The 26004-nt window shown below is 34.1% G+C and overlaps 1 protein-coding gene across 1 annotated transcript; it reads left to right on the forward strand.

Moving 5' to 3' along the window:
- Positions 1 to 15287: 15287 nt before the first annotated feature.
- On the forward strand, positions 15288 to 18662 carry LOC129876412 (tropinone reductase homolog At5g06060-like). The gene is made up of 5 exons (XM_055951849.1): positions 15288 to 15503; positions 15605 to 15812; positions 17613 to 17832; positions 17960 to 18066; positions 18315 to 18662. Exons 1-5 carry the CDS (start codon positions 15394 to 15396, stop codon positions 18507 to 18509), a joined length of 840 nt encoding a protein of 279 aa, XP_055807824.1. The 5' UTR covers positions 15288 to 15393; the 3' UTR covers positions 18510 to 18662.
- Positions 18663 to 26004: the final 7342 nt, after the last annotated feature.

Raw genomic sequence — 26004 nt, forward strand, 5'->3', positions numbered from 1 at the left:
AAGAGATACGCTCATCTTTTCCCCTCTACCCAAACCTAAGGTATTAAGTTGTCCTTGCTCAATTACTTGAAATCTTTACATTTCAACTTTTCTTGTCATATGCTTGCAAAATTATGAAATATTTTTTTTTGAATGATATTTTAAATTACACTGTTGCATTAATGATAGGTTGTTTGTTAATACTCTACTCTACTCAAGCTAAGTCTTTTCTCATTCGAGGACGAATGTTCCCAAGGGGGAGATAATGTAATATCCCCTAAAAACGTTGTATACGATGTTTCAATTTTTGCCTAAACATGATACAGTCTCTGTATTTTGGTCATAACTTTTCATAGAAATATCCAAATTGAGTGATTCAAATTTCTGGGTAACCAAAAGATCATTACCTACAACTTTTATGAAGACCATATTTTAAGATTCGGAGGTTAAGTAGGTCAAATAAATTAATCTTTGTAAGGTAGGATGCTGTTACGGAAATGAGTGTTTATAGAAGAAAAATCATATCTCACTGTAGGTTTATCCAAATTGGTTGATTCTTGAACGATATGAAACTAGACTTCCATATCTACAATTCTTATGAAGACACCAAATCCTAATAAGGAATTTATCTTATTCAAACGCAGCTCCCAAAAAGAGTATTCTGTCAAAGATAACTCATTTCACCTACCATAGAAAGATCTAGATACATTTGACATCACTCATGACATAAATTGTCCTCCATTTAACATCATCCATGACATCAATATATTCCACTAAATTTTCAGATTTTTATTTATAATTATTTTATTTATTGTTAGGTCATCTTTCCCACCTATAAATACCCACCTTATTTCCTCATTTTATTCATCAAGCTTTCTCAAGCAAATCTTCTCTCTATACACATTCTCAAATATAGTTTTAGTTCTTAGTAGTGAAGAAATACTATTCCGGTGATTCATATATTCCGGGTAGTACACAAAACGTTCCGTCAAGGAGAGAAGCTAGGACTCAAGAGTGTTCATTAAGTCTTCCGGTACCAACTAAAGCTTCGGTTTCCAGGTATGTAAGGTTTCAATGAGAGTATTCCTTCCACTCTCATGTCTAAATTATTTTGATTATATGATAAATTATGTTTATTTTCTTTAAGCTTTACTCTAAGTTATGTGGGTGTTTATCCATGGGTTCTTCCACCCATGTAGTCCAAAAACTCTTTCAATTAAATATCTTGATTTCAAGTAATATTTTCTTATGATAATTCTTATTTTTACTTAATAGTATGAATCATGGTTAAACTAATGATTATTTCTCTATTTTGATGCAACATAATTATATATGTATGAATTGATGGTTTACAAGTAATTCCTCTATTTATCTATTTAAAGGTTCTTGAAATTCATGGTGGGTTGTTTAAAAGCATGATTTTTAATTAATGGATTTCAAAGTATTTATGTATATTTATTTACATACATATTTGCAAGTTGAAGTGATTTGAACCCACCTAGTTTTACTATGTTTTTAATAAAGTTTGACTTGAAAGCTTTGACTCCAAATAAATGTTTATGAAAACAATATCTATGATCAAAAAGGGAGTCTTATGAAATGAAAGAATGATGAAATGATATGAATGATGGATTCTTTATGCAATAAGGACAATTCTTGCATATTTGAATTATCAAATGTTTTAATGAGCTATTCTACCGAATATGATGTTTGAATTCTCAAGTTATATGCTATGAATATTTTGAAGTATTAAACTATTCCGTGGGATTGACTTAGCACCGAATGAGGCATTGAGGTGGGATTCGGTAAGGGAATCCTAGTAGCAACCCCTTGTCTCATTAACTATGTGCCAACATAGGAGCCCTTGTAGGCTTAGGCTAATGGATCCATAAATAGCCCTTAAAGTTAAAGTTAAAGAAATGAATGAAGTTGACGGAGTTCTACCTGGCAAGTAGTCTCCCCGGCCAACGTAGGGGGTTATGTTGGATTCCATGTAATAGCTCGCATGGTCTTAAATGTCGGTTATGGTTAATTTCCCACAAAATGAATGTTTTAAAGGATATCCATATGATTTATTATGCATGTATTACATTATGTTCCGTATTACATAAATGTTATAATATTTTCTCAATGTTCATGCATCCTTACATACTTAGTACATTCAAAGTACTAACGCATACTCTTTTGCCTACATGATATCACCATGTAGGGATCGCTGCTCCTCCTCGTTCTCCTCCACGTGGCTAGTTGATATTCCATTGAAGACTACTTTTGGTGAGTTCCCATGTTCCGGGAACAATACTCCTTTGTCTTTCTAGCTTATGATATGTTAAGATATTTTATTATGGTATTTCTTCTATTATGATTGAGGGTGAGCTAGGAACTTGTCTTAGCCCCATTAAATCTAATAGTTAGAGGTATTGTTGGACATATGTAAGTTGAAGATTTATTATTATGATTTCCGCTTGTCTATTTATCATCATTACCTATGAAAGGCTAAAAGAATGCTAAGAGGCTTGTTTGAGGTACTTTCGGGTTCCTCATTCGCCATGTCACGTCTAGGCCCTAGGCTTGGGTCGTGACAAACTTGGTATCAGAGCCCGAGGTTTTGAATGATCCTTGGAAGTCCAACATGCCGCGTCGAATAGGTTCTTGTTCATGGTTGTGAAGCGCGCCACAATTATGAATAAGAGACTATGAGGCGTTTAGGAAAATTTTCACTTCTTTCAAATTCATGTCGTGCCTTAGAGTGTCCTAAGCTTTCTTTTAACTAACGACCCATTTTGTGTTCTCTAGATAATGACTCGTGGAAGACCACCTCGAAGAGCAAGGGTTGACGATGAGGACCAAACTCCTCCGATTCCTAATTCCCAACATCATGAGGACGGGGTAACCCATGCCGAGTTTCGCAGTGTTATTACTTTGTTAGCTCAAGTCATAGCTAACCAAGGGAATCTAGGTGTTCCTTCTCCCCAAATGCAAAATCCAGCCTCTAGGATTCGGGATTTCCAAAGGATGAATCCACCCGAGTTCGATGGTTCTAAACTAGATGAGGACCCTATGGAGTTCATTAATGAGGTGTACCAGATTGTGGCTATCATGGGTGTGCCACCAAATGAGAAGGCCGAGCTAGTGGCCTATCAACTCAAAGGTGTGGCTCGAGTATGGTACGAACAATGGATTGTTGAGAGGGATGAAGAAATAGGGTCGATAGGATGGGAAGAGTTCAAAGGTGCCTTCCTAGACCGCTTCTTCCCATTAGAGCTAAGGGAGGCCAAAATCCAAGAGTTCATCAACCTTCGTCAAGGGAGTATGAGCGTGAGGGAGTATGCTCTCAAATTCACTAAGTTGTCAAAGTATGCTCCTTTTATGGTTTCCGACCCAAGAGCTAGGATGAGCAAGTTTATTTCCGGTGTCTCAAGCTTGGTGTCCAAGGAGTGCAAAACGGCTATGTTAATCAAGGAGATGGATATCTCTCGGTTAATGACTTACGCAGAACAAATTGAAGAAGAGAAGCTTAGAGAGAGATCAAGGGGGTTCAAAAAGGCTAGAGTGGATGGTGGAGGGTTTAACCCTCAAAGGTCCTATTATGGTAACAATGGCAAAGGTCAAGGTGGGCAACGATTTGTGGGACAAGGTTCCACCAATACTCCTCCTCCAAGGTTCAATAAGGACAAGAGTGGTAAACCAATGATTCCAAGAGAGAATGTTGCTACTCAAACTTTCCCTGCTTGCAAGAAGTGTGGAAGGACTCACAAAGGGGAATGCTTAGCTGGTTCCAATGCATGCTTTAAGTGTGGCAAGCTGGGCCACCATGCTAAGGATTGTAGAGATGGTGGTGGTAGGACTCAAGGCCAAATTGCTCATGGTCAACAAGTCCAAGGAGGTGTCCAACGCACCAACCGCTTTTACGCCTTGCATGGGAGATAAGAGGTTGAGGATGCACCCAATGTCATTACCGGTATGTTAAAGGTCTTTTCTTTTGATGTGTATGCACTATTAGATCCGGGTGCAAATTTATCTTTTGTTACTCCATTCCTTGCTAATAGATTTGATGTTTTACCTGAAATGTTATTAGAGCCCTATTTGGTGTCTACCCCCGTTGGTGAGTCAGTTATTGCTAGAAAGGTCTATAGGGATTGCCTTGTGTCTATCTTGCATAAAGTTATTCCTTGTGATCTCATTGAGCTAGATATGGTAGATTTCGATGTCATTCTTGGGATGGATTGGTTACATGCATCTTATGCTTCCATAGATTGTAGGAATCGTCGAGTCAAGTTCCAATTTCCAAATGAGCCTGTTATTGAATGGCAGGGTCGTGATTCGGTGGTTAAGGGTCAGTTTATTTCTTATCTTAAGGCTCGCAAAATGATTTCTAAGGGATGTATTTACCATATTGTGAGGGTTAGGGATGTCGACTCCAAAAGTCCTTCTCTTGAGTCAGTTCCTATAGTCAATGAATTCCCCGATGTCTTTCCTGATGACCTTCTCGGTATCCCTCTCGAAAGGGAAGTTGATTTTGGTATTGATATCCTCCCCGATACCCAACCTATCTCTATTCCTCCTTACCGCATGGCCCCAGCAGAATTGAAAGAGCTGAAGGAACAATTAAAGGACTTGTTAGAGAAGGGGTTCATAAGACCAAGTATTTCGCCATGGGGTGCTCCCGTTCTATTTGTAAGAAAGAAGGATGGGTCACTTCGAATGTGCATAGACTATCGGCAATTAAATAAGATGACCATTAAGAACAAGTACCCACTCCCTAGAATAGATGACTTGTTTGATCAATTACAAGGGGCAAGTCACTTCTCCAAGATCGACCTTCGGTCCGGCTACCACCAACTACGGGTAAGGGAGTGTGACATTCCCAAAACAGTCTTCCGAACAAGGTATGGTCACTATGAGTTTGTGGTGATGAGTTTTGGGTTGACGAATGCACCAGCGGTGTTTATGGACTTGATGAATAGGGTGTTCAAACCTTACCTTGATACCTTTGTAGTAGTCTTCATTGATGATATTTTAATTTACTCTCGGGGTGAGGAAGAACATAAAAATCACTTGAGAGTTGTGCTTCAAACATTGAGGGATAAACAATTATTTGCAAAATTTAGTAAGTGTGAATTTTGGTTAAAGGAGGTAGCATTTCTTGGTCACGTAGTGTCCGGTGATGGAATCAAGGTTGATCCTAAGAAAATAGAGGCAGTCAAAAATTGGCCTAGACCATTATCTCCTTCAGACATTAGGAGCTTCTTAGGTCTAGCCGGGTACTATAGACGGTTCGTCAAAGGCTTTTCTTCCATCTCATCTCCTATGACAAAATTGACCCAAAAGAAATCCAAATTCATATGGACAGATGAGTGTGAGAAGAGTTTCCAGACCTTAAAAGATCGACTTACCTCTGCTCCTATTTTGACTCTCCCAGAAGGATTAGAAGGATTTGTAGTTTATTGTGATGCTTCAAAGATTGGTTTAGGTTGTGTCTTAATGCAAAAAGGCAAGGTAATAGCCTATGCTTCTAGGCAATTAAAGGTGCATGAGCGCAACTACCCTACCCATGACCTTGAATTGGCGGCTGTTGTTTTTGCTCTGAAGATTTGGAGGCATTACCTCTATGGGGTGCATGTGGATGTATATACTGATCATAAGAGTCTTCAATATGTGTTTACCCAAAAGGACCTTAATCTAAGGCAAAGGAGGTGGCTAGAACTCCTTAAGGACTATGACATGAGTGTGCACTATCATCCGGGTAAAGCCAATGTGGTTAATGATGCACTTAGTAGAATATCTATGGGGAGTGTGGCCCATGTGGATGAAAGGAAGAGGGAGTTGGTGAAAGATGTTCACCGATTGGCTAGATTAGGGGTGAAGTTGGGTAGTACTAATGATGGGGGTATGGTTGTTCAAAATAGTTCTGAATCCTCTTTGGTGGTGGATGTTAAATCAAAGCAAGATCTTGACCCAAAGTTTATCGAGTTAAAGAAGTTGGTAAAGGAAAAGAAGATAGAAGTCTTTTTCCAAGGGGGAGATGGGGTTCTATACTACCAAGGTCGGATATGTGTTCCAGATGTTGATGGCCTAAGGAGTTTGATCTTGATGGAGGCTCATAATTCTAGATACTCCATTCATCCTGGTTCAACAAAAATGTACCGAGACTTAAAGGAGTTGTATTGGTGGGGTGGCATGAAGAAGGACATAGCAAGGTTTGTGTCCGAATGTACAAATTGTCAACAAGTGAAGGCCGAACATCAAAGACCGGGTGGCCTAGCCCAAGACATTGAAATCCCAACTTGGAAATGGGAAAATGTGAATATGGATTTTGTAGTGGGTTTGCCTCATACTCGGAAACGTCATGACTCGATTTGGGTAATTATTGATAGAATGACTAAGTCAGCTCACTTCTTACCGGTTAAAACTTCCTATAGTGCCGAAGACTATGCCAAGTTGTATATTCGGGAGTTGGTGAGGTTGCATGGTGTGCCATTATCCATTATTTCGGATCGTGGTACCCAATTCACTTCTCACTTCTGGAGATCATTTCAAAAAGGCCTCGGTACTAAGGTAAAGTTGAGCACAGCATTCCATCCTCAAACGGATGGGCAAGCCGAAAGGACGATTCAAACACTAGAGGATATGTTAAGGGCTTGTGTGTTGGAGTTTAAAGGGAATTGGGATGATCATCTACCTCTCATCGAGTTTGCCTATAATAATAGTTACCACTCAAGTATTGAGATGGCACCGTTTGAGGCTTTGTATGGGAGACGATGTAGATCACCGGTAGGTTGGTACGAAGTAGGTGAGATGACCTTGTTGGGCCCCGATTTGGTACTTGATGCTTTAGAGAAGGTGAAGATTATTAGAGAGAGGTTGAAGACGGCTCAAAGTCGTCAAAAGTCCTATTCTGACACTAGAAGAAGGGATCTTGAGTTTAATGTGGATGATTGGGTGTATATGAAGGTTTCACCCATGAAAGGTGTGGTTCGATTTGGTAAGAAAGGGAAATTGAGCCCTAGATATGTAGGGCCTTATAGAATTGTGAGACGTGTTGGTAAGGTTGCATATGAGTTGGAATTACCATTGGAAATGGCCATGGTTCATCCGGTGTTTCACGTGTCTATGTTGAAAAAACATGTGGGTGATTCTAGTTCCATTGTACCTATGGCAGTAGTGAATATTGAAGAAAACTTGACCTATGAAGAAGTTCCTGTGGAAATTTTGGATCGGCAAGTTAAGAGATTGAGGAACAAAGAAATTGCATCTGTTAAAGTCCTTTGGAGGAATCAACAAATAGAAAGTGCAACATGGGAAGCGGAAGCGGATATGATTAAGAGATACGCTCATCTTTTCCCCTCTACCCAAACCTAAGGTATTAAGTTGTCCTTGCTTAATTACTTGAAATCTTTACATCTCAACTTTTCTTGTCATATGCTTGCAAAATTATGAAATATTTTTTTTTAAATGATATTTTAAATTACACTGTTGCATTAATGATAGGTTGTTTGTTAATACTCTACTCTACTCAAGCTAAGTCTTTTCTCATTCGAGGACGAATGTTCCCAAGGGGGAGATAATGTAATATCCCCTAAAAACGTTGTATACGATGTTTCAATTTTTGCCTAAACATGATACAGTCTCTGTATTTTGGTCATAACTTTTCATAGAAATATCCAAATTGAGTGATTCAAATTTCTGGGTAACCAAAAGATCATTACCTACAACTTTTATGAAGACCATATTTTAAGATTCGGAGGTTAAGTAGGTCAAATAAATTAATCTTTGTAAGGTAGGATGCTGTTACGGAAATGAGTGTTTATAGAAGAAAAATCATATCTCACTGTAGGTTTATCCAAATTGGTTGATTCTTGAACGATATGAAACTAGACTTCCATATCTACAATTCTTATGAAGACACCAAATCCTAATAAGGAATTTATCTTATTCAAACGCAGCTCCCAAAAAGAGTATTCTGTCAAAGATAACTCATTTCACCTACCATAGAAAGATCTAGATACATTTGACATCACTCATGACATAAATTGTCCTCCATTTAACATCATCCATGACATCAATATATTCCACTAAATTTTCAGATTTTTATTTATAATTATTTTATTTATTGTTAGGTCATCTTTCCCACCTATAAATACCCACCTTATTTCCTCATTTTATTCATCAAGCTTTCTCAAGCAAATCTTCTCTCTATACACATTCTCAAATATAGTTTTAGTTCTTAGTAGTGAAGAAATACTATTCCGGTGATTCATATATTCCGGGTAGTACACAAAACGTTCCGTCAAGGAGAGAAGCTAGGACTCAAGAGTGTTCATTAAGTCTTCCGGTACCAACTAAAGCTTCGGTTTCCAGGTATGTAAGGTTTCAATGAGAGTATTCCTTCCACTCTCATGTCTAAATTATTTTGATTATATGATAAATTATGTTTATTTTCTTTAAGCTTTACTCTAAGTTATGTGGGTGTTTATCCATGGGTTCTTCCACCCATGTAGTCCAAAAACTCTTTCAATTAAATATCTTGATTTCAAGTAATATTTTCTTATGATAATTCTTATTTTTACTTAATAGTATGAATCATGGTTAAACTAATGATTATTTCTCTATTTTGATGCAACATAATTATATATGTATGAATTGATGGTTTACAAGTAATTCCTCTATTTATCTATTTAAAGGTTCTTGAAATTCATGGTGGGTTGTTTAAAAGCATGATTTTTAATTAATGGATTTCAAAGTATTTATGTATATTTATTTACATACATATTTGCAAGTTGAAGTGATTTGAACCCACCTAGTTTTACTATGTTTTTAATAAAGTTTGACTTGAAAGCTTTGACTCCAAATAAATGTTTATGAAAACAATATCTATGATCAAAAAGGGAGTCTTATGAAATGAAAGAATGATGAAATGATATGAATGATGGATTCTTTATGCAATAAGGACAATTCTTGCATATTTGAATTATCAAATGTTTTAATGAGCTATTCTACCGAATATGATGTTTGAATTCTCAAGTTATATGCTATGAATATTTTGAAGTATTAAACTATTCCGTGGGATTGACTTAGCACCGAATGAGGCATTGAGGTGGGATTCGGTAAGGGAATCCTAGTAGCAACCCCTTGTCTCATTAACTATGTGCCAACATAGGAGCCCTTGTAGGCTTAGGCTAATGGATCCATAAATAGCCCTTAAAGTTAAAGTTAAAGAAATGAATGAAGTTGACGGAGTTCTACCTGGCAAGTAGTCTCCCCGGCCAACGTAGGGGGTTATGTTGGATTCCATGTAATAGCTCGCATGGTCTTAAATGTCGGTTATGGTTAATTTCCCACAAAATGAATGTTTTAAAGGATATCCATATGATTTATTATGCATGTATTACATTATGTTCCGTATTACATAAATGTTATAATATTTTCTCAATGTTCATGCATCCTTACATACTTAGTACATTCAAAGTACTAACGCATACTCTTTTGCCTACATGATATCACCATGTAGGGATCGCTGCTCCTCCTCGTTCTCCTCCACGTGGCTAGTTGATATTCCATTGAAGACTACTTTTGGTGAGTTCCCATGTTCCGGGAACAATACTCCTTTGTCTTTCTAGCTTATGATATGTTAAGATATTTTATTATGGCATTTCTTCTATTATGATTGAGGGTGAGCTAGGAACTTGTCTTAGCCCCATTAAATCTAATAGTTAGAGGTATTGTTGGACATATGTAAGTTGAAGATTTATTATTATGATTTCCGCTTGTCTATTTATCATCATTACCTATGAAAGGCTAAAAGAATGCTAAGAGGCTTGTTTGAGGTACTTTCGGGTTTCTCATTCGCCATGTCACGTCTAGGCCCTAGGCTTGGGTCGTGACAAATACAAAAGTGTTAAAAGTTGTTTAGGTGGTTTTGCAAAACCGAAATTAAAAATAATGGCATAGATGAGCCTTTTCTCAAACGGCAATGGCATAGATGAGCCAAACTTTTAACGGGTGTCATAAATGAGCCTTTTTTCAAATTTCAATGGCATATTTGAGCCGTTTCCCATAATTATATAATCACTTATCTATCCTCCCTTTTCTCTAACCCTATTTTGCGCGTTCTCTCCCTTTTTGCTCTCTCCCCCTCGCTCTCTTTTTTCTGTTGTCTCCCTTCACTCTGTCCGACCCTCTCTCTCTCTCCCTCTTTCTTAACTTTAGCTTTCAATTGGTGATATCATCTCAATAGTCACTTTACATTATAACCAAGAGTTTTTCTCTCTCGATATACCCAGTAGTAGCCTTCGGACATTCCTTAATAATCAACTTGTGATCTCATCCAATTGAATAATAAATACATGTATTTATGTATACATAAGATTTTTATTTTTTTCGAAGTATGTATATAAGGCATCATTATATCAGATATATATATATATATATATATATATATATATATATATATTGTTCTTTTCTTTTCTAAGTATGTATCTATGCATCGATACATTGGATACATCATAAAATTAATATGAGATGCCGAAATACACTTAGAATCGATTGTTCTGGCAGACACCATCACAGATGACAATATGACATCTAGTCAAGATAGAGCCAAAACCATGATATTTCTCCGTCACCATCTTTACGAGGGGTTAAAATTACAATACCTCACATTAAAAGACCCTCTCAAACTGTGGAAGAATCTAAAAGAAAGATATGACCACCTGAAGTTGGTCATCCTTCCACAGGTACGTCATGATTTGCTCAATCTGAGATTAATGGATTTTAAAAATATAACTGAATATAATTCTACCTTGTTTAAAGTTATAGCACAGTTAAATTTATGCAAAGAAGAAATCATTGAGCAAGACAAACTTGAAAAAACATACTCCACATTTCCACCCGATAATATTATCTTGCAACAGCAATATCATAAAAAGGATTTTAAAAAATATTCTGAATTACTTTCTCACTATCTTATTGTTGAACGCCACAACGAACTGTTAATGAAAAATCATGATAGTCGGCCCGTTGGTTCTTTGCCACTCCCTGAAGTGAATCAGACAAATTATAACCAACGAGAAAGAGGTCATTGCCCCAGTTATGGTTGTGGTCGTGGTCGAAGAAGAAATTATAATCATGATGCTCGGTTGGCACCGAAAAATGATCAGCAATATAAAAAAAAGAGTGAAAAGCCAAAAGCTATACCAAAGAAAAATTCTGAAAGTATATGTCAGAGATGTGGAGGTGTGGGGCACTGGTCACGGACCTGCCGGTTATCAAAACACCTGATTCAGTTATATCAGGCATCCTTGATTAGGGCAGAAAATAATTCAGATATTAACTTTATCTCTGAAGATAATATTGAGCCTATCGCCTAAATGTAGCTGATTTTTTTAATTTTTTAGAAGAAAATATAAAAATTGATAAGCGTAATAATATTTAAATAATTTTCTTTTCATTTGTTTGTCACACATCGTATTGGGACAGGATGGAGGAAATGGAGGCTCGCCTCCGGTGTGTTGTATGACAAGAAGGTGCCACCACAACTTAAGGGCAAGTTCTACAAAGTGGTGGTTAGACCAGCTATGTTATACGGGGCGAAGTGTTGGCCAATTAAGGTCTCCCACGTGCAAAAGATGAAAGTTGCCGAGATAAGAATGTTGAGATGGATGTGTGGGCATACCAGGAGCGACATGATTAGAAATGAGGCTATTCGAGACAAGGTAGGAGTGGTCTCGGTGGAAGACAAGATGCGGGAGACGCGATTGAGATGGTTTGGGCATGTGAAGAGGAGAGTCCCAGATGCACCAGTGCGGAGATGTGAGAGGTTGGCCATGGATGGTTTCAGAAGAGGTAGGGGTAGGCCGAAGAAATATTGGGGAGAGGTGATCAAACAGGACATGGCGCATTACAATTTACCGAAGACATGATCTTAGATAGGAGGGTGTGGAGGACACACATTAGGGTAGAAGGCTAGTACATAGTGGCATTATTCTCCCTTATCCGTAGACGTATTAATGCACTATGATTTCTTATACTCTGATTTATGATATTTATGTTATTATCTAATAATACCTACTATTTTTTGTGCTTTGATTATTTCGTTATCTACTTATCTACTTTTAATATTCTTGTCTCACCTTTTTCTATGCTTCTATTGAGCCGAGGGTCTTTCGGAAATAGTCGTCCTACATTGGTAGGAGTCAGGTCTGCGTACACTTTACCCTCCCCAGACCCTACGATGTGGGATTTCACTGGGTTGTTGTTGTTGTTGTTGTTGTTTGTACTACATAATATGTTTAAATTTTTTTAATTTATGTAAATAAATAAAATTTGTATAATGAGACATGTTTTAATTATAATATTTACATTTTTTTTGAATAAAAATATGGATATGCCTCAAATTTTATTTGGATCAATGATCAATCACGAGAATGTTTGTGTAATTGATAGTGGAATGACTAATGCCATTTTTAAAGATGAGAATTATTTTTCCTACTTGCTTAGAAGAAAAGTAAATGTTACTACAATTTGTAATAATTCAAAAATGATTGAAGGCTCCAGAAGAGCTACTATGTTTCTGCCTAAGGGGACAAAGATTGCTATAGAAGATGCACTATTCTTTTCTAAATTCCCAAGAAACTTGTTAAGTTTTAAAGATATCCACAGAAATGAATATCATGTTGAGACACTAAATGAAATGAATATTGAATACATTGGTAAAACCTTGTATATATAATATATAATGTAAGTAATAGATAGTATATTATGAGTATATTAGATATACATTGTAAATATATATAATATAATGTACTTATATTATTATAATAGATAATATATTGTGAGTATATTAGATATACATTGTAGGTATATATAATATATAATATATAATTTAAGCAATAGATAGTATATTGTGAGTATATTAGATATACATTGTAAGTATATATAATATATAACATAAGTATATTATTATAATAGATAGTATATTGTGAGTATATTAGATATACATTGTAGGTATATATAATGTAAGTATATCACTGTAATAGATAGTATATTGTGAGTATATTTGGTATACTTTGTAAGTATATATATAAAATATAATTAAATATATCACTATATTAGACAGTATATTGTGAGTATATTTGGTATACTCTGTAAGTATATATATAATATATAATTAATTATATCACTATAATATATAATACAATGTTAGTATACTTGATATACATAGTACGTATATATACTATAATGTAAGTATATAATTATAACAGGTAGTAGATTGTGAGTATATAATGAGTATATTATTATAATAGGTAGTATATTGTGAGTATATAATGAGTATATTATTATAATAGATAGTATATTGTGAGTATATTAGATATACATTGTATGTATATATAATGTAAGTATATTACTATAATATATAGTATATTGTGAATATATTAAATATACATATTAAGTATATATATTATAATATAAGTATATACATACTAATAGATAGTATATTGTGAGTATATTAGATATAGATTGTAAGTATATATATAATATATAATTAAGTATATCACTATAATAGATAATTAAGTATATCACTATTGTGAGTATATAAATTGTTATAATTACTTCTAAATTAAATAGATAACGATATACTATATTGATGATTAACTCAAATTTTTGAATACAAGAACGCTGCAAAAAAATATCAAGCCCAACGGGCCCAATCTGGCCCGACCAATTAGGCCCCGGACACTACACCCTTAATGGGTCATGGGCCGGACTGTTTACGTTTTTTTCACTGTTAGACCCGGGCTGGCCCGGCCCAATAAAGGTGTCGTCTGGCTCAACCCAACCCGATATCCTGTGGGCCAAAAAATAAATGAATCGGTCTGATCCGGCCCGATCCACTTAACAGGTTTAAGAAAAAGTTTATTTCAATTATGAGTCTAGTTTCAAAAAGAGCATTTCTTTGAAATTTTTAACCCGATAAAAGTTTAAGCTACTGTATGTTTGATAGATTTATAAACTGTTTATAGCCTTTATCTTCTTCTATTTTAATTTTTTGTAAATTCATGCAACTTTTATATTGAAATAATAATATGGGCAAACAACAAAATCTCACTAATTTAGAAGTTAATTACCTCATTTTTCGTAAGTTTACTATATTACCAATCCTATCTTAATTCGCACCTCGGATACATGTTAACGAGATACACATAATTAAGTGTATCTAAATAAAAAATGTAACTGAAAGACATATGTAGTTTCTTCTATGTATCTAATATGATATAGTTTCTTCTATGTATCTGATATATACTCAATGATTAGATGCATCTGATATGTTCAATTTGTATATCTGAACAATTTTTTTAATTCATTTAATATAATTTTTTTTATGTATCTTATATGTACTTAATGATTAGATGTATCTAATCTGTTCATTCTATATATCAGAACTATTTTTATATGTATCTGATATAGTTTATTCTATGTATCTGATAAAATTCAACTCAAAGTCGACAAACACGAAGAAGGAACAATCCTTGAAAGACAAAATAAATAGAATTAGATTTCTCTTAATATTAATAAAATGATTTAGATTTCTCTGTCAATGGAATCAAAGCTATGACCGTTGGAGATCTTTGAAAGTGTAATAATGGAGGTGAGTTTGACGAAAGAAGATCATGTGAGGGAAAAGGAGGAGAGAGAATGATGAAGAAAGTGAGAGGGGAAATTTAGAAGAGAAACTTGATTGATTTGGAGTGAAGACATAAATTATAGAGAGAATTAAATGGATAAATAATTAAGGGCTCTACTTTACCCTAATTTTAAGAAGTGGCGTAAATCAAATCTAATGGGATAGTAGATAAATTATTTAAAAGCATAAGCTAGATTAGTATATATAATATATATGTCTAATTAGATAATTTTTTTCAAATAATATCTACAATTTGTTTGCACATATTGCATATAGAATATTTTTTTTCGATTTTTTGTTATATTAATTTTAAATGGCAATGAGAAACTTCCAAATATAAAACGGTATTTATTAAATACAAAGCAATTTTATATCTATGTCCCCTTTTTAACATCTTCATTATTATGGTTGAAAATTTATTAGTTTTAAACAATAAAAAGAATAACATAATCAAAATCATTGGTCCATAATCCAACCACTCAACATCTTCTTTCTTGCTTAGGAAACTAAGAAAATAATAAACAAAATAAAAATAGTACAACCGTTGATCTCCATCATTTCTAGCCGTTGATCAATTTGCATTGACTTTGTCTTCTGATCTTCAGTTCTATTAAATCTTAGAACTTATCGTTGTAAATAAATAAAGCCTTCCTTGTATCATTCCTAGAGGCTGCAACAAGAAAATTTGACAGTGTTGGATCTTGAAATTTGAATTCTTGAGGAAATTAAAGATGGCGACGATGGCGACAGGGGAAGAACAGAGTAGCAGTAGTAGCAGAGTCCAGAAATGGTCCCTTCATGGGAAGACAGCTCTAGTTACTGGTGGAACTAGAGGTATTGGGTAAGTTAAAGTTACTCGCTTTTCATGGTTAAAAATTACGTGTCTACAACTAGTGTTTCTCTTTTTCAATAATATTGTTTCCTTTTAATTATTTTTGTTAGGTGTGCAATAGTGGAGGAACTAGCAGGATTTGGAGCAGCTGTTCATACATGTTCAAGAAACAAGAAAGAGCTTGATGAGAAGATAAAAGAATGGGAGGCTAAAGGATTTAAGGTGACTGGCTCTGTTTGTGATTTGTTTTCTAAAGAACACAGAGAAGACCTCATTCAGACTGTTTCCTCTGTTTTTGAGGGCAAGCTCAACATACTGGTAAGTTTTCTCACTAAATTTACTACTTATATTACAGCGAGCCGGGTAAGATAATATTTTCTATATTCAAAATTCGAAAATGAAACCTAAAAGGAGGAACCCATCTATTCTATACAACATCTGTCCATGATTTTTTATTAAATAATATTTTACTTCAACTGAAATATATTTACAAAGGAAAAAATTAATGAATTGAGTACTAGAGCCAAATTTCTTAGTAATGTTCGATTTAATTTGTTTTTGATATATATATTTTTAAAAGTACTCATTATTTTGTTTGTATAAAACCTTACCCACCGGCCAAATTAATTTAGATTTATCGGGTAGGCTATCAAAATTTTCTTAGTTATAATAGTAAGAGAATAGATCACATCTATCCTACTACATGTATACGTTCCATTATTCTATACATGTTTTCATGAATCATTTCTTTCTTTTTTTTTTTGGTTAAAGAAAAAGCAACTTATATTAACTACTAAATACAAATTTAAAAGTTTTACTAGTACATAAAGCCTAAAGGAACTGATCTTGTTGGCTCAAACTCATAATAGTCTTAGCGGAAAGTAAAATAAAGCATGAAAATAATGGTCGTTCCAAAATACAACATCATTCTCAGCTGAACTATGTGATCATGTCCATATCTTTACATTGTTAGTTAAAGAATCCGTCACCATATTTATTTAAAGATTTAAAAGGACTAATCCACTTAATGTATTAAATGAGAAGGAGCTCTTAAAGTACATAAAAGTAAAACATATCTCTACTTTGAGAATTAAAAGCATGTATACTATTAACCATTGTAATTCTTTAAATAGTAAAATCATATGTACAATTATATAAATTAGATAAATAAAGCTATTAAAAGGACGTAAAGCTTGTATGCTGAATTTGCAGACATATATACGTAAACACCATCATCATTTGGAGACACAACCAAGATGTAAGGTGAAATAAGAATAGGACTGGTGGCATAAAGGCCAAACTTAGGTGACAAATTTCCAACAACTTAAATGATAAAAGACAAAATTGTCATACTGGAAATTTTATATTTGTCAATGTCACTTTCTCGTATTTATAGCTAATTCCCATTTCTCAGAACTACTTACTGACATATAGGGCCACTGCATTATATTTTCCAAAACAGTGCCACTTCACTACAAAGTCGAGCATTATATTTTCTCATACATTAGTTCTCGTTATGGCAAATTTTTGATTTTTTTTTACATCTTTAAAATTATTAGTTTCACTGTTTCAATTCATGGAGTGTTAATTAATAAGTAAATCTTTCAAGGATAGAAAATGATAGTTTAGATAAATGCTCTTTACGACGAATTATATATAGTTAGATCTTTATGACAATCATCCTCTATAATAACATTTCATTAATTATAACGGTCAAGTTTTTTTTTTAATTGATCATTTTTCATGTTATGTTTCATAATTATATGTTTCAGTGATGGAGTCAAATTTTTTACTAAGGAGAGTCAAATTATAAAGAAGTAAATTCACAAAGAAGTCAACGGGTGTTAATAATATATATATACATACATAAGAAAATTTACCTAGCTACACATATAAGTGTGATTTTCTAACGAAAGAGTGTCAGTTCTTTAAGTACATGTGGCTCCGTCATTGATATGTTCTTCTATAATAGTGTTCCGAGCTAAATAATATCTAGACAAATGACATCATTGTAGAAAGATTTAACTATATATATTAATTACAATATTCTTCTTCATTAACTATATACTATAGAGAAGCATAAACATAACATACATAGTGATATTCATGATATTGTAGGTGAATAATGCGGCAATAAGCATGATAAAACGAGCTGCAGACATAAGTGGAGAAGATTATTCAAAGATTATGGGAACCAATGTGGAGTCCCCTTTCCACTTGACTCAAATTGCCTATCCTCTCTTGAAAGCATGTGGAAATGCTGCTAGCATTGTCTTCATTTCATCCCTTGCTGGTTCTCTAGCACTCCCTGCTCTCTCTGTCTATGGAGCTTCTAAAGGTAAAATTATAAGAATTTCATTGATACTACTAGACTATATATGTAATCGCGATGAATTTAATATTTTTTATAGTAATTAATTAGATAGTTCTTAATTTTAGATTATTGATTATATATTTTTGAATAGGTGCAATCAACCAGCTTACGAAGTTTTTGGCATGCGAATGGGCTAGTGATGGAATTCGCGTAAATACAGTCTCTCCATTCGCTGTCAAAACTAACATTTTGAAAGCGGTAATGTTCCTAATTTATAAATTTGTATTTATCGGAGTTAGAAGCGCATATATGAATTCAATCGTAGCTTTTACTCAAATAATATATTTATGAATATTTTTATTAAATATGTAAAGATATATATTAAATCTAAAATCCAATACTAATAACATTTAAAGTAGTTATTTTAAAATTCAAAATTCATAAAATTAAAATTTTGACTCCCTGCAGTCCTTTTCTTAACATACTTTAGGTTTTACTGATGACAGGAGGATATTGAGCCGTCACTAGTGGGGAATTATTCAGAATTGATGTGTAGAACACCATTGAAACCAATAGCAGAGCCAGATGAAATATCTCCATTGGTGGCATTCCTTTGTCTTCCTGCTGCTTCACATATTACTGGTCAGATCATTCTTGTTGATGGTGGATTTTCAGCTGGTAGTTTCAAATTTCAATCCTAATTAATTAAATACCCAAAATAGAAAGAAAAATACATGGGTTGGCAATTCTTTTTCATATGAACAATATTGTTCTTGTAAGCTAAGGGTGGATCTTTTCTCTATGTATGATTAATTGTTTAGTTCTTGTTTGACCATAAAAAATTATTCACTTTATTTGAGAATCAGTGTTTAACAATAAAAATTTCTTATCCAACTTGAAGTTATATTCCAAATTTGAAAAATAACTTATAACATGTTTTTCAACTCACTTCTCACTTTTCAAAATTGTATTTAAGTACATTCACGGAGAAAATTAAGTGAGAAAATTCAAAAAAAGAACATATATAATTGTGTACTCACAAATTATCATCAATAAAATATCTATTTATCATATTTTATTTGTGATTATCGTTTATTTTTGCTTCATTTTAAAATTTGTTGCAAATAAACATTATTTTTAATATTTTGTACAAAACATACAACTTTATTTTTACACTTTTGTAAATACCAAATAAAATGAAAATATCTGAAATTTACGGTTAAACCCCTACTTAGTTTTGTTCATTGTTTTACCAAATTCTTAAATTCAAATAGAGCAATAATTTGTTGAGACTAATTGAATTAACTAGGTCTGTCAAACTAACCAATCATTAAACTCTAGTAGTGGTCTAATTAATACTTCTCTTAGTGCCAACTGTGTCATTTTCTCCTACGGATGTCGATCGTTATATTATCAACGAATAATTAGTACTATGATTACGTAGAAGATAATTAAGAATTACTATCATTTTTCACTTTTTCTTTTTGTCAATTTTGTTGTTGGATATGACGTGTATACTGGTCATGAACATGCTTTGAGGTAGACGTGACCATTGTCAATTCTTCAAATATCGACTAATCCATGTCCAAACAACTATTTAATATTTAGTGTGAATTCAAATGTCGACTTATAAAATAATTAAAATAAAATAATTCAAAACTATACAGAATATGTAATCACTTATTACACAATTTTAGAACCTAAAATTATTTATTTAAAATGGTTTTAAAAAACTACTCAAGGAAATATTGTTTTTCCTTTCACTCAAAGAATGAGGATATGAAGGTCGAAAATTAGGATAGAAAATTAATTAATAGGTATTAGGTAGTTGAGCATTGTATAGTTTTCTTCATCAATATCGTTATTATTATTTTTCTACAATCTTAATTTTTGGTTTTCTTATTACATATTGTTTACTTTGCTTCGATTACTGTTGTTGTCATTGTTCTCTTCTCTTTGTTTCTAGCATGATTTTTTCATTACTATATTTTTCTTTCCATATTTGTTTTTGATATGTTTTACTTGGGTCGAAGGTCTAGCTATAGAAAATAGCCTCTATATCTTTATAAAAATAAGAATAAATTATGCATACACATCATTTTTCTCATATCATTCTTATAATATTACATTAAATATAATATTATTGTAAAAAGATGTTTAACATAAATAAAAAAAAACTGCTAAAACAATGCGATGTATAATGAAGTGACTAGTATTAATAAATAAACTTTAATTAAAGCAAAATCTCCATGATCTTTTTCTTGGACAGGTTAAATTACGTAGCACAAAGCCACAAATTGGAATGTGTACAGTGTTTGGTTGGCCTTTACTCAAACCCAAGAAATGAAAAATACTACTAAAATAGTCATAATTGTTAAGCAAAAAAACTTGTGGACAATAGCCCATGATCTCCTTCCCAAGAAAGTGAAACAATGTAGGCTAGTATTTTCCATTGCCAAAATAGCCAGACTCTATGACGTTGTCGGCCGGCACGGCATCACTAATAAGGAGACTATAGGCGAGTTTGATATAATTCAATAATTTAGCTTAAATTTATATTTAATTAAAATTTATTTAATATATATAATTAATTCATCAAAATTTTGATTTTTTAATTTTTTTTTTTTATAAATTTAAAATTCTGACTTCATCGGTAATAAAACAACATCGGACCGAAAGCTATAAGAAGCTGCTATATTAAATATCACTATTAACAAAGACATATGTGTGTGTCAATATATAGAAGGATTAGATAGGATGATTGGATCTTTTCATGCTTAATCAGATATTAGAGTTCACAAGATCAAAATAAAATATTCCTAGTAGGTGCTTTATTCTTTTAATATTTATTCAGTGTGAGTTCATATTAATTGTGCAAGTAAAATTTTTAAATACCATCCGAAGCAAAAAAGAAAATGAAACACAACAAAAATAATATGAATTAATGATGATTTCTTTTTTAAAAGCTAGACAGTAGAATTTATCGTTGATCATATTTAGTGATAAATAATTATCAAAAAATTATATTAGTTACGAGTAATTTAGAGAGGAAGTTCATAACACGTGCAGAAATTTTTAAAGGGAAAGGAGCCAACAACCCAAAGTAAAGAGTATGGATTTTGGGGAAAAAGTACAAAAATTTGAGCATATGAAGGAGTTCATGTCCTAATATGTAGAGACAAAAACACTTCAATTTTAGAGAATAACGCCGGCCGGCACACACTCTTTTTCTATATAGTTTTGCTTTAGCCCTCCCAAATGATGGGTTGAAACTTAAACTATATACATATTGGTGCATGCTTAATTCATTCTTTTTACTAATAAATTAAAGTTGTCAAACAAAAAATATATTACTCTCTCCATTTTAATTTATGTGATATTATTTGATTCGATCGATATATATAGTTAAGAAAGAAAAAAAATACTTTTAAAATGTGTAGTTATCTAAAACAAGTCATAAATGCATCTAGGTTAAAATGAATATTTTAAAGTTAAATTATAACTAAACATAAAAATGTGTCATTCTTTTTTTGACTGACTAAAAAGAAAAATACGTTGATGCATAAATTGGGATCGATGGATAGTAATTGGGATAATTAGCACTCTCTTCTTTCATTTTTACTTATCCAGATTGAAATATCAAGACATAATTTATCACTTAGTTTCTAATTTATTCTTATTATTAACTATAATAATTTCTCAATGTATTTCTCAAAACGTTGAATTTAATATAAAGTTAAGTATCACGGACTTAGACTTCTACTAAGATCTCCGTGCGACACTTGACAACTTACTCACGAATCTTTCACGATCTTGCAAGCTCAAGTAAGCCTTTAAGACTAGATCGCTAAGGGAACACTAGATTGTAAGAAAGACAAGAGAACTTTTATGAAAAAAGCTTTTGTATTGATTGGAAGAATACTTGATTGCTTGATGATTTGCTACAAATGAATGTCCCCTCTATTTATACTACTCCTAAGGGGCCTAAGTGTAAATAAAATTTACTATACAAGTCTTTCCATATTTACAAAGAAGTCCCTACTCTAGAACTCTCCACACACTCTAGAGAATTCCAAGTCTTTCAAGACTTCTCTACAAGCTTCTAATGGAATCTAGAGTCTTCCACTAACCTCTCCAAGACTCTAGGTTCTTCTACCTTCTTCAAGAATTCTCTTGGACATTCTAGAGCCTTTTATTAACCTCTCCAAGATTCTAGATCTTTCCCCCGTCTTCATGATCAAGTGGCGGGTCATGACATAAGGGTAAAAAACATACATAAGTTATCCTACTTTATTGAGTTTTATACTTGAACTATTGAGAGTGTGATTTTTCTACCTGAACTATCACCCAATGGTTAGACAAATAGACCAAGATGTTGACTAGACTAAATATTTGTCTAAAAATACTTCTAGGTGCGTTTGTTTGATTCATAAATTTTTCATCCACCTGACATAATAAATTTATCATTGTTACGATCCCAACCCGCCACGACCTCGAACGACTAGCTCTTCTTCTGGCTCCACTGGAGCTACGGGCCTAACACTGTTATAGTGAGTATTGACCATCTACGGACAAGATAGTGAAAGAGGTTAGATACTAACTTGGATCTCCAGATATCAATTGGAATCAAGTTATAGCACGAAGGAAAGAAGACAATGAAACTTTTCCTAAAATCTTGTAGCCTCTCGAGGAAAAGTACAGACGTCTCTGTACCGTTCCACAAGACTCTACTAGACTCGCTTTGGTACGATGAGATCAATGAATCTAGGCTCTGATACAAACTTTGTCACGACTCCAACCCGTCATGACTGACATCCACTCTAGCTCTTCGGTGAGAGAACCATCCTAAACAGCCCAACAATAATAATCACAAAGTATACACAATCTTAAAGATGCGGAAGCATGTTTAAATAAAGAATAAATATTGAGTTCCCATAAACTTAGAAAACGCCTAGTTATCAACCCAAAATATACGGAGGTAAATCATCCTAGAAACTGAAAGTCGTCCGTACTAAAACTCTAACAAATATCAATGTAAGAAAATGGAAACACTTCCAAAAGAAGTCAAACTACTAAACAAAGTTTGAACACCCGATCCAATTAAGTGTCAAAACATGGTACCCGATCCAAATATATCACAATCACAATTACATTCAGTATTTACAATATTTATATAACCAAGTACAGGTTCATCACAAATGTAGGCCAACAATTGATCATTTCACACATAATCTAACATGTTTTCCTATTCCTATACACATGCATATTGTGAAGCAATTTAGCAAGTATATAAAACACATACAGAGAACTAGACAATCATTTACCTCAAATTTAAGTTTCAACAACTTTACAATGCACGAGCCTTCCCTTTCCAGGGTCGTTCTTCTTATTTTTGGTCTAAAAAATAGTAAATACATATAAAGGATCAATATAATGGCCTAACTATCATGAAATATAGCATAATTTACACCCTAAGCCAAACCCATGATCATAACCCCACCCACCTTAGGGTTATTTCTCCACCATTAGTTTTCAGTTCAAACTCTCCCCCAATGATTACCAACCATAATTTCTAGGTTCTAGGAATCAAATGATGAATTTAGAGAGTAAAATTCTTATCTTAAGCATGAAAATCTATGAGAAATTGAAATAATTTGCCCTAGGTCGCCTCTTGACGCTTTAGGAACAATTTTTGCAGAAAAGACCATTCTGGGGTTTTTTCCTAACTTAAGTCACGTCTGCCCCACTCTGGAAGGACCCATCCCACTTTGGCGAAGCCGCTTTGGCGGGTTGCACAGAAACAGAGAGCCCAAATTTTGAGCTCCAAGCCCCTATTTCACAACACACCCCCTTCCAAAGTCGTATTAAAATATACCTTTCACGCCAAATCCAATTCCGAGAGTTTTACTCACCCGAATGCGATTTTGCATAGCCGTAAATGCTCTCTACCGTCCTGGATATCATCCTATCCAATTAAATCAGAGATTCAATCTCCCAACATTCACATGGTCACCCTATACTTCACTTGACTCAGAATTCGTCCAAGTCTGGCCTAGGCTAAATCTTTCCAAAGTTACTACCCGGAGTTTTCTAGCCTGAATTCCTTTTCTATTGCCCTATTCCTAACGACGATGTTAGGTTATTACAATAGATACCAATTTACCCATCACTCGTCCCCGAGTGACTAACTAGGGAAAATATGACTAAAGTAGAGATAGAGTAGTACCTAGTTCGTTGAACAATTGAGGATACTTGTCTCTCATATCTTTCTCAGTTGCACAAGTAGCCTCCTCCACCAAATGATGTTTCCATTGCACTTTAACCATATTGATCTCCTTGGTCCTCAACTTTCGGACATCACGATTAAAAATTGCAACTGACTCCTCCTCATAGTGGAGTTTCTTTTCTAATAACACTGAGTCTCATTTAATAATTTAGTCCCATCTCCATAGTGCTTTTTTAGCATGGACACGTAGAATACCGGGTGTACCCCAGATAAGCTAGGTAGTAAGACCAATCTTTACGACACTGACCCTACATAATCAAGAATTTTAAAAGAGCCAATATAGTGAGGACTGAGTTTGTCCTTCTTTCCAAATCTCATCACCCTTTTAATGGGTGACACCTTTAGAAATACTTGCTCACCAGTATCGAATGTCATATCTCTTACTTTTCAGTCAGCATACTCCTTCTAACGACTCTGAGCCACTAGAAGTTTAGCTTGGATGCTCTTTACCTTATCTTGAGCATCTCTCACCAAGTCTACCCCTAATAACTCTACTTTTTCAGCCTCGAACCACCCTATGGAAACCTGCATCCCCTCCCATAAAGGGATTCAAATGATTTCATATCAATACTTGAGTGGTATATATAGTTATAGAAGAACTCACACAAGGGAAAGAACTTATCCCAATGTCCCCCAAAGTCTTTAACACTTGACCTCAACATATCTTCCATCTCCTGGATAGTTTTTTCCAACTGCCCATCTGTCTGTGGATGTAAAGCTGTGCTGAAAGTGAGTTGAGTTTCCCACTCTTCATGCAACTTCCCCCAAAATTTGGAAGTGAATTGTGTACCACAGTCTGAAATAATAGAAAGGGGCACCCCGTGCATGCTTACTACCTTCTTCACATAAATCCTGGCCAAGTGTTGTGCATTGTAGTCCACTCTAACAGGAATGAAGTGCACTGACTTTATTAATTTGTCAACCACCACCCAGATGGAGTCATATTTTCCCAAGGTATTGGGGAGTCCCACCACGAAATTCATGGCTATTCTCTCCAACTTTCATTCAGGAAAGGGTATTCTTTGAAGAAAAACTGCAGGTCTTTGGTGCTCGTAATTCACCTGTTGGTAGTTCTGACACTTGGCTACATATTCAGCTATGTATTTCTTCATACCAGACCACCAATACAACTGTTTCAACTCTTGATACATCTTAGTCACTCTCGGATGAATAAAGTATTGTGAACTATGAGATTCAGACAGAATCTTCTGAATTAGTTCATCTATCCAGGAAACACAAATCCTTCCCCTAAAGTGAAACACCCCACCTGCATCAAGTGTTGAGTCTTGAGCCTTGCCTATCAACACTTTTTCTCTAATTTTATTTAAGCTCACATTCTCAAACTTCTTGGTCTTGATCTTTTTTATGAAAGTGGGCCCTAGATCAAATCCGTCTATTATTCCACCTTTCTCTGAGATGCCTACCCTCATAAATCTGGCCTCTAAGGCCTGAATTTCTCTATCCCGGGGATGCTTAAGTGTCCCAAACAAGCTAAACTTCCCATGCTCACTAGTTTTTTGCTTAGTGCGTCTGCTACCACATTAACCTTATCTGGATGGTATTATATAGTGACATCATAGTCTTTAAGCAACTCTATCCACCTTTGTTGTCTCAAACTCAAGTCCTTTTGGGTGAACACGTGTATAAGTTGCAGTGATCAGTAAAAACCTCACACTTGACGCCATACTGATAATGCCTCCAAATTTTTAGTGCAACTGCTGCCAACTCTAAGTCATGAGTCGGGTAGTTCCTTTCATGCACCTTCAATTAACGCAAAATATATGCTACAACATCCTTATCCTGCATCAACACATCACCCAAACCAGAATGTGAAGCATCACAATAAACAATGACATCTTTGCCTTCGATCAGCAGGGTCAGAATTAATGTTGTGGTCAGAAGAGTCTTGA

The sequence above is a fragment of the Solanum dulcamara genome, chromosome 12 (genome assembly GCF_947179165.1).
Source record: "Solanum dulcamara chromosome 12, daSolDulc1.2, whole genome shotgun sequence".
In the NCBI taxonomy this organism is placed as follows: Eukaryota; Viridiplantae; Streptophyta; class Magnoliopsida; order Solanales; family Solanaceae; genus Solanum; species Solanum dulcamara.

Bases quoted from the DNA above. Each gene is read 5' to 3' on its own strand.
- LOC129876412 (XM_055951849.1), top strand. From the start codon at position 15,394: ATGGCGACGATGGCGACAGGGGAAGAACAGAGTAGCAGTAGTAGCAGA. The intron at 15,813-17,612 runs GTAAGTTTTCTC...ATGATATTGTAG, and splicing joins AGGGCAAGCTCAACATACTG to GTGAATAATGCGGCAATAAG. The intron at 17,833-17,959 runs GTAAAATTATAA...ATTTTTGAATAG, and splicing joins TGTCTATGGAGCTTCTAAAG to GTGCAATCAACCAGCTTACG.